Source organism: Jatropha curcas, chromosome 10 (assembly GCF_041381405.1).
Source record: "Jatropha curcas cultivar XTBG-Jc1 chromosome 10, XTBG_Jcur_1.0, whole genome shotgun sequence".
In the NCBI taxonomy this organism is placed as follows: Eukaryota; Viridiplantae; Streptophyta; class Magnoliopsida; order Malpighiales; family Euphorbiaceae; genus Jatropha; species Jatropha curcas.
Genome location: NC_143160.1, coordinates 12060352 through 12069770, shown reverse-complemented (window position 1 = coordinate 12069770; position 9419 = coordinate 12060352). Strand labels below are relative to the sequence as shown.

The window sequence follows — 9419 nt, the reverse complement described above, 5'->3', positions numbered from 1 at the left end:
TTAAATCTACATTATAAATATTATTATCTTTTATAATTTAAGAGTAATTTACTTACCAACAAAATACATCCAAATTATAATTTCTAGAAAATAATTTATTTGGAAGTGCACTTTCCATAAAATATATGTCTCGGAAAATAGTTCCTTTTAAACCAAATAAGGTGTAAAAATTAATTTACATGTCACATGAATCAATGAGATGGGCTATTGTTTGTCCACGTACTATAATGATTGCCAAATCAGCTTGAGACACTTAATTATAATTTTTCAAAGTCGATTATAAATTTTTTCCTTTCAGATTCTAAAATAATAAAAATTGAGAAATTTAAATATTAAAAATATAATTAACCCTATATAATTTAACTAAAATTGAGTTTTGATCCATTTTAATAAAAACTTTTAGTTAGAACAATTGATTCCATTTTTAACTTGTCAATTTGCATGAAAAATAAATAATAAGAAAAGTCAATCGTTTGATTTTTCTCGACTCAAATATATTATTCATTTTTACTTAATAACTTAGTCAGTGCACTTATTACAGTTAAATAATAGATTAATTAGTCTTTTAATTGAAAATTCTTGTTTAAATTCATTCAAAGTTCAATTTTATATGGATGGTTAGTTAACTAAAAAATAAAATAATTTAAATTGAATTGAACCGATTTAATTCAATTTAGTTTCATATGCTATATGATTCAGTTCAATCTTTATCTAAAAAATTTTTGACATATTCAATCAGCAATAGTTGGATTTTGATTAGTTCGATCAAATCAACTATTTGCACCTAATTAATATAATTCGTGAAAATACTTTTTTAATTGAAAATTTTTATTAAAAGCATTTTAAAATATTAATTTTAGATAAATTATATGATGATCAAATTGAGGTGCACATTGAGCTTTATTTCATTAATAGACGAATAGTGATTGACAGAGAGTTATCTGCACCAGAAAGTTGCAAAACTCCATTTTCTTTGTTTTGCATGTAATTGATGTTAGACTGTTTTGATTTAATTTCGTTTTTTTTTTTTTTTTGGATACAAGGGAAGGGAATAAAATCCCAAAGAAAACCAAAACCAACTTAAGCCAGTCCTACAATCCGTGGCCAAGCCACGCCCAGCATGTCCCATCTAAGAACATCAAGAACTACCATAGGAGGGCCCTGTAGCACACGGTTACCCACATTACCAAAAACAGCACAATTTGCTAGAGCATCTACAGCCTGATTTGCTTCCCTAAAGCAACGTTTAATGACAACCAACCAAGAACAATTAAGAAGATGCTGGATACGCAGCAAAACATTCGTAAACCGAAGATGAGTATCAATATTGCGAGAAATCAGCTGCTTTGATACTAAGGAATCCATTTCAACTTCCAGCTTTCTAAAACCCATATCCTATGCAAGATTCAAACCAAAACATAATGCTTGTAACTCTGCCTCCATGGATGAACAGATTCCCAATCGTACAATATCATCAAAAGTTTGATTTTAATAGAGAAAATTGAAATATTTTTCGATTAGGTCTGATTTTTATTAAACTGAAAAAGTAACTCTAAATCTATCGAAAATAGTTAAAATTGAATTAAATCCATTCAATTCAGTTCAATTTTATACATCGTTCAATCCGTATTAATTTCTATCTAAAGACTTTTTAATCTATTCAATTGATAGTGGTTTGGTTTGATTTGAATGCTCACTCCAAACTTTTCTTATATAAAAAAACATAACCGACGAAGTATAATTACTTATGTCTAAGAATAGAAATATATTTATTTTTATGTGATAGATGAAGTAACATTAAGCAATTCAAAATGCTCTAGTGGGGCCATGTGGAATAAGGAAAACAAATGGGCTTAAAGATCTTAATTTGAAAAGAGTTTCAACCAACCAACTAACCTAACCATGATTGCTGACTGGTAGTTATGCATGCCAAAAAAATCCCACAAACACCTAATACTAAATTTCATTTTCTTAATTTTCAAATCTACAGTACAAATGTGAAAATACGGGAAATAATGAGATTTTCGATATTACCTTTATTGAAATTTTAAATATCGTAAAATAATTTTAGTCGTAACAATTCGAAAATTATATTTTATATCAATGAGTGTTTGGATAAATGGTTCAACACTCTTCTTCCTTAAATGAGATTGAGGGTTCAGTCGTCGTAAATAGAACAAATACTCTCTTGGAGCACTTTACCCCTTTTTGGACCAACCCAATTTGAGGATGATTTAATTATAACCAATGCTTTGGTATTTAGTTATAGCCAACGCTTCGGTATATCTGTGGTTAACCCCTTCTTTGACCAACCCAGTGCGAGCATGATTTAATTATAACCAATGCTTCGGTATTTACTTACCTTCTTGGACCAACCCAGTGTGAGCATAATTTAATTATAACTAATGCTTCAGTATTTAGTTATAGCCAATGCTTCGGTATATCTGTGGTTAAGACAAAAAAAAAAAAAAGAAAAATTACGTTTTTATTATTTAATTGAATATAATTTCTAAAAATTATTTTTTAAATAAATATATATAGTTAACAATACAGAAAAAAAATGTACCATTCTTTTTCTGTATAGTTGTAAGAAAAATTAAGGGTTTGTTTAGCAAGAATAGAACATTTCTTTTTATGTAATCTTTTTTATTAATTAATTAACTTATTTATTTATTTTAAATTTGCAACTTAAAAAATAGAGAAAAAAGTTAGATCCTAGCATTATTTGCTTTGTAATTTTCATTTTTTGATTATAATTTTTAATTATTATTTTTATCTATCAACATCAAATTTCATTAAACTGCAGTATTTTCAGTTAAAGAAGGGGTTGATTTTTAAAATTCATATTGGTTATTTTTTGAATATAATTTATTTATTGTTATATGTTGAGTTCCGAAAAGAGTTCTATTCTTAATAATAATTTTCCTATTTTTTATTTTCTTTTTCGATACTAAATTAATTTGTAAACTACTATCACTTTAATTTACAAAAAGATTTATCTCTCTTGCAATAAATAAATGACATCTTGATGATTATATATTTTTAATTTTCTTAATATTTTTCTTTTATATTCTAAATCTGGAAAATAGTGTTTATAAAATTGGAAAAAAAATTAAAACTACATATTTCTATTTGGATCACTTTTGGGGTTTCAAGAATTTGTGTATATGTACATGTATTCCTTTCTTTAATACACTGGGTAAGTAATACTGTCAGTATAGTAGTCAAAGTAATTATCATTGTTAATTTAGATCATTTGCTCTTTTTTTTTTTCTTTACCTAACAGTAAAAAATAATTTATTATTATTATTATTTATTATACTTATATATAGATATTGATTTTGGGGGTGAGGATAGGATGTTGAAAATTACGTGATGACTTGTTTTCTTTTTGGACACTTATTAAGGGTTTACGAATCTGTATTTATAAATTAGGGACTGAAGGATTAGATTTAGGAATTGATTTGAGTTTTATTTTGAAACCACTTCATTATAAAAAAAAAAAAAGAATTAAGTACATAAGAAATAGTATTACAAGTAGTTTGTACGACAAAATCTAATACAAATTAAATAATTGTATTTATTTTAATCTAAACAAAAACTTATGCTTTAATATTATATAAATAAAAAAATTAAAAGACTATAAATATATAACGATATAAAGTACATCATAAAAATAGACTAGTATATATAAATATATATGTGTGTGAAAAAGGATAAAGTAATAATTAATAATAATATTTTTTAAAATAATAATTAACTATTGATTTTTTTTATTCATTAGGAAACTTAATAGGCTGAAATAAGATAATAGACTACACAATAAAAATACTCCTCTTATTTATATTTACTCAAAAAATTAGTGAAAAACTTTTGTAATTGAAAAGATTAGTAACGGACAAGTAACTATTAATTTAGTAAATGAAGAATAAACAGAATAAACAATATATATAGAATATATATAAATATTTACCATATTATAATTTCATTATAAATAAAACCTATAATGAGACTTATCAAACATTAGACCAATCACCACCGTTTATCTTATCGTCAATCCACTGAAACCGAAACTTACTGTTTAAGCAGAATACACATAAGACTCGGCCAACATTTTAGATGCTGAGCTGGATTCTTAAATGCCAGGTTGGCAGCGTTTGGAATCCAACGCTAAGTTGATTCTTTGATTCGTAAAACTTATTTCAACGGTCCAGATTTGCCCAATCCCCTCCAAGCTATTTATACCAAAGTGTCCTATTTTCCTTCCACTGGGCACTGCTACCACCACCACTTTCTTCTTTCTTCATTTAGCGAACGCAAAAAACACCAAAAACAGCAAAAGCACCGCAACTTCGCTGTAATCGTGGTGTTTTTTTGTTTAATCCGCAAAGAAATATCCCCATTAGAAAAACCACCACGAAAAGGAAGCTTTTGGCGGGTTAGATCGGATTCGCATTTGCTTTGGGTTAGTCACTGTTGTCCGCTTTTGCTTCATTTCCTTTTGTGCTTTTATTTGGTTTAGAGATCTGGGCTTTGTTATATCCTTTGTGTTTTTCCAGTTTTGATTGGGAATTATATGTAGGTTTTAGTAGATGCATTGTGGGTTTTCCTTTTTCTTTTTTATTTTGGATGATTAAGAAAATACTGGTGATTTGTTTCGAATCTCATAAAATTGAGTAAATTATGAACTTTTGAGTAACTATGTCCTGGATTTGTTGTTTGGAGCTGATTTCTTCTGCTGCATTTTTTGTTTTTCACTTTGTGCTAAATTTTTCTGGTACTGTGTTTAGATTTATCTTGAAAGCCTTTATGGATTCCAGTAAAATTAGTAATTTTTCTGGGGAAACTGAATTGGTAGTAGAATGTGCCGATAGAATTTGTAATGGGCCAATTGAATTGGTAGCAAAATGTGAAAATGTGACAATTAATATAGAAGCTTTTGTCTATAACGGGCCACATATGTATAAGCTCTAAGGTTGGACTGAGTTTATATAAGGGAGCTAATTTGTTGAGTGCAAGACTTGTTCTGGAGGTAAGTATGAGTTTACTATATGCCTTTTTTGTGAAAAATATATGGGAAAGACTAATCTTGGTTTTTAGGCAGTAATTCATTGTCATGTGGGACCAGTGACTTTTAATTATGATTTTCCAGGTCCAAGTCCATATATTGCTGCGATTGGAAACTTAGTCCTTAAGCATTGGTATATTATTATGGTCTATATGCTGTAATACATTGACATGTTTTATATGATTTGTAATACAGGAATATAAAATTTTGCTTCATTTTTCTAATGTATGCTAATTTTTTTTTATTGCACTCATATAGAATAGAAATTAGAAAGAAATGTTATTTTTTATTAATTGTCGTGGGAAACTTTAAAGTAAAATTGCAACTATAATTTTTGAGCCAAAGATTAAACTACTACTTTCAACTTTTGTTTCCTAACATTATCAATTTGGTTACTGATTCTGTTCCCAATATTTTTCCCACTTCTATCTCCAGTTCCATCATAAAGTGGCAGGATGGTTGCACAGGGCTTCACTGTTGACCTGAATAAGCCTCTTGTCTTCCAGGTAAAATTGCTAAATTTATATACATGAACTTTCCAGGAGTAGTCATTTGAGTTATCTTTGTTTTTCTTTTGACAGACAGTTTGATTCTTTCAATTTTGCATCTCATTCTCATCTTTCTGAGAGAAAAATACCAGTATCTATGAGTTCTTTTAAAACTCACATTGTTTTAATGCATGTATCTATGAAAGCATTGTTGAGCGCTCTTGAGTATTCACTTTGTTGTTATGAGTTGAATTGGTGATTTTAATTTCTTGAGGTTCTATCACAGGTTGGTCATCTTGGAGAAGCTTATGAGGAATGGGTTCACCAGCCTATTGTAAGCAAGGAAGGTCCTCGATTTTTTGAGAGTGATTTTTGGGAGGTATGGCTATTGACGTGTTTTGTTTGTTCATATGGAAATTTCAAGCAGCCTTAAAATTGCTAATTACCTGCACATGCACGGACACGTAGAATATTCTCATATTTAGGCTTTTTAATTAAGGTTTTATGCCCTGATACCATATGGCTGATTTGATGAGATTTTGGTTATTCTGCTTGGAACAGTTCCTCACTCGCACAGTTTGGTGGGCTATTCCAGTTATTTGGTTGCCAGTTGTGTGCTGGTGCATCTCAATGTCTGTACGAATGGGCCATAAACCTTCTGAGATAGCCTTGATGGTGGCTTCTGGCATTTTAATCTGGACATTGCTGGAATACAGTTTGCATCGCTTTGTTTTCCACATCAAAACGAAGACTTATTGGTTAATAATTGCTTTCTATCTATCTCTCTGTCTCTTTCATATGTGCACACAAATGTGGTTCTGTATGCCACATTCATATCAGGATCACGTAATAATATTTTTGCACTTGCTTTAGGTGGAACACCTTACACTACCTTATTCACGGCTGTCATCACAAGCACCCTATGGATGGTTTGCGGCTTGTCTTTCCTCCAGCTGCAACAGCTGTTCTTTGTGTGCCAGTATGTATATTTCCTTTACTTCCTATTATTATACTCTGAAAAATTGTGGAAACATAAAGTGTCAATCTCAAACTTGTTTCTAACTGCAACATGCTTCGAGCAAATCTCTTGAAATTTGCAGGGTGTTATTCTGATCTTCTAGCTATTTAACCATTTTAATTTTGCATACCAATGCAGGCAATTTTTTATTGTAATGAAAGGCGGAATATTCGTAGCAGAGCAGTAGACACTTTTTAATTACATTGAAGGATGCATATGTTATGTGAATTTGCTAATGGTTAATGCATGTTTAAAGACTCTAGTTATAATATGGTCATCATGCATTTGGAATTCCTTTTTATGATTTTCGTATTAGTTTTAACTGCAACTTTGTGTTCTTGCCAGTTCTGGAACTTGGTTCAACTTTTCGCTACTCCCTCAACTGCTCCTGCGTTATTTGGAGGTGGTTTGTTGGGTTATGTGATGTACGACTGTACTCATTATTACTTGCATCATGGTCAGCCATCAAGTGGAGTACCAAAGGATCTCAAGGTAATAGGATACTTCTCATTTTCTTGCCTTTTGTTTGTATTTTTTTCCATAAGTGTGCATGAGGTGTTGGGGATGGGATTATCTTTCATTTGTCCAAATGGAATCAATATTACTCCATCCACTGAGGAATTTTTAAACATGAAGGCTCTGCATTGTGTGATCTTTCCGTTTTATTTTTTAATAAAAGGGTTATTTGTTTACTGATACAGTTTTTGTGCTGAATAAAGTAGGTTCTGCTTATTATTTATTATCTTTTTTTGCAGAAATACCACTTGAATCATCACTTCAGAATCCAAAATATGGGTTTTGGAATCACTTCAGCCCTGTGGGACAGGGTGTTTGGAACACTTCCTCCATCAAAAGTAGTTGAAAAGAGTAGATGATTTAAATTGGAGGTACAGTTACAACTAGTGAGGGTTCAAGGGTGGGTTTGAAGTTTTCATGTCTTTTATTGCTAAACATTCTTTCTTGTCCTGCTATCAATTGATTTATATATAGCATGTTAATCCTAAATGGTCTCTACCACTTTGGTGTATACTCTGAATTTTTTGTGGTAATATTTATGTTCGAGAAATTGTGTATTTTAGTTTGGCCTGCCGGTCAGCAGCGAATAAAAAGGGCTGGATGGAGGGATTGGAAAAACAGAAGTAAGAAATTAATTAAAAGCCAGAAAAAACGATGAAAGTGTTGGACGCTGCAAAACAAGAGTAATTGAGTGATGAACAGATCCCACCAAGTGCAAGCATTTTGCTTGTATAGTGTGGAAATTTTATATCAATGTTAGACAATGCATGTTCAACACCCAATGAAGACTTTTGGTATTAAAATTATATGCAAGAATGCATAATTAGGATTCTTTTTTTTAGATTTTAATTATATAGTTCATTGATCATTAGTTTTATTTTTTGTTACACCTTTTTTTGTTAAGTTTATTGTTATTGATATCCCTCCGGAAAAAAAAAAAAGTTTATTGTTAGTAATGGTTAAATCCAAAAATAAGGTATTAAATTAGTGTATTCGGATATAATTGGTGGCCTAAATAAAAATTCACTCTTTATTAGGAACAAAAAACATTTTACTACATTAATAGGAAAAAAATAAATCAGTTCTTAGAGCTTGTATTTGGTTTAACTGTTAAATTCACTAATATTATTTAAGGTTTATTTAATATAGTTTTTGTGTTGTCTTAGCAAATGCTCTCTCCCTTTAATTTATTTGACAAACTTTTCACTTAGGGTCACCCATTTATTTTGATAAAGTTGCTATTTTGGTAAAAAATGAAGGTACAAAGTCTATATTGCGCTTTATATAGCTTCTAATATTTGAAAATATCAAAATAGTGACAGGCGACAAAGTACAGAAAACACATTTAATAAGATTATGATTACAAGACAATTGTTTTATCCCTTTAAGCAATTTATGAGCATGTGAGTGCATAACTTGGAAGGCTGTCCATTCAAACCCTAAATCAATGATTTTCAGTTTTAATTCACATTCAGAAATTAAAAATCGTACATCTTCAAACTCATTTAGAAATTGAACATAATTTTTGGAATGAACCTCTTGCTCTTGCATATGCGTGTAGGTTCTTTTTCATCGAGCAGAAGGTAAAATTTTTATGTTTCATTATACATATAGAACCATTTCTCATCTATGTGAGTTATGTCGTGCATATTAATAAAAGAAAGCTTATAGTTGAGTGTACTTGGATCCATGGTTAACAAGCAAAAATGTACTCTTGTTTTCTATTATTCATCTTTGAGGAGTGATTTAATTGCATTTGTTTGTATCTTAATGTCTCATTTTTTATTATCATTCTGTGAACAGTTGTTAAAGATGCACCCAGTTCATGTGCCTAGTCATGTTGGTTTATTCGACATCTCAGTGAAATTTGTTCGATTCTGTTCATTGAAATTTGAACTATCTCCTACTCCTGTTCTAAGGACCATTCATTCTGCTGAAAATTGGTTCATCAATTTTTGCAAACTTCCAAATTCTGTATAACGACTTTATTGAAATGGAGAATGCGCTTGCAACTTTTTCAATAGAGTATTGATTTAGCATCATTCTTGCATTTCATATAATAGCATATTTGTAACTAAAGATTTTACCTCTTCGCTAATGTTTTTCCTTTTAGATCTCTTTTTTGTCATCTCTATTGTTTCAAAAATAAGGGAAGGATTGTCAGATTCTTTAGCATCAGCATCATCTACGTAAAAGCACAACTGCATAATTGAGAGAAATGGTATATCATCTACGTCATAGAAAGTATTCAAATCCATAAGGACTTTCTAAGGAACAATGAACAATTATAGAACTAGAGGGAGAATTAGAAGTTATGGAGACCTGATCA

At 30.0% G+C, this 9419-nt stretch overlaps 1 protein-coding gene across 3 annotated transcripts; it reads left to right on the top strand.

Annotated features, from left to right (window-relative positions):
- The first annotated feature begins 4250 nt into the window (after positions 1-4250).
- LOC105637128 (dihydroceramide fatty acyl 2-hydroxylase FAH1) lies at positions 4251-9132 on the top strand. Of its 3 annotated transcripts, none has more exons than XM_020680500.3 (8): positions 4251-4465; positions 5504-5574; positions 5843-5935; positions 6118-6314; positions 6430-6535; positions 6920-7066; positions 7330-7461; positions 8894-9132. In XM_020680500.3, exons 2-7 carry the CDS (start codon positions 5524-5526, stop codon positions 7447-7449), a joined length of 714 nt encoding a protein of 237 aa, XP_020536159.1. In that variant the 5' UTR covers positions 4251-4465; positions 5504-5523; the 3' UTR covers positions 7450-7461; positions 8894-9132. The 3 variants fall into 3 exon arrangements, with proteins under 3 accessions (XP_020536159.1, XP_012075926.1, XP_012075925.1); XM_012220536.4 differs by lacking the exon at positions 8894-9132 and adding an exon at positions 7654-7925; XM_012220535.4 differs by lacking the exon at positions 8894-9132 and having other exon boundaries at positions 7330-7925.
- The last annotated feature ends 287 nt before the right edge of the window (positions 9133-9419 follow it).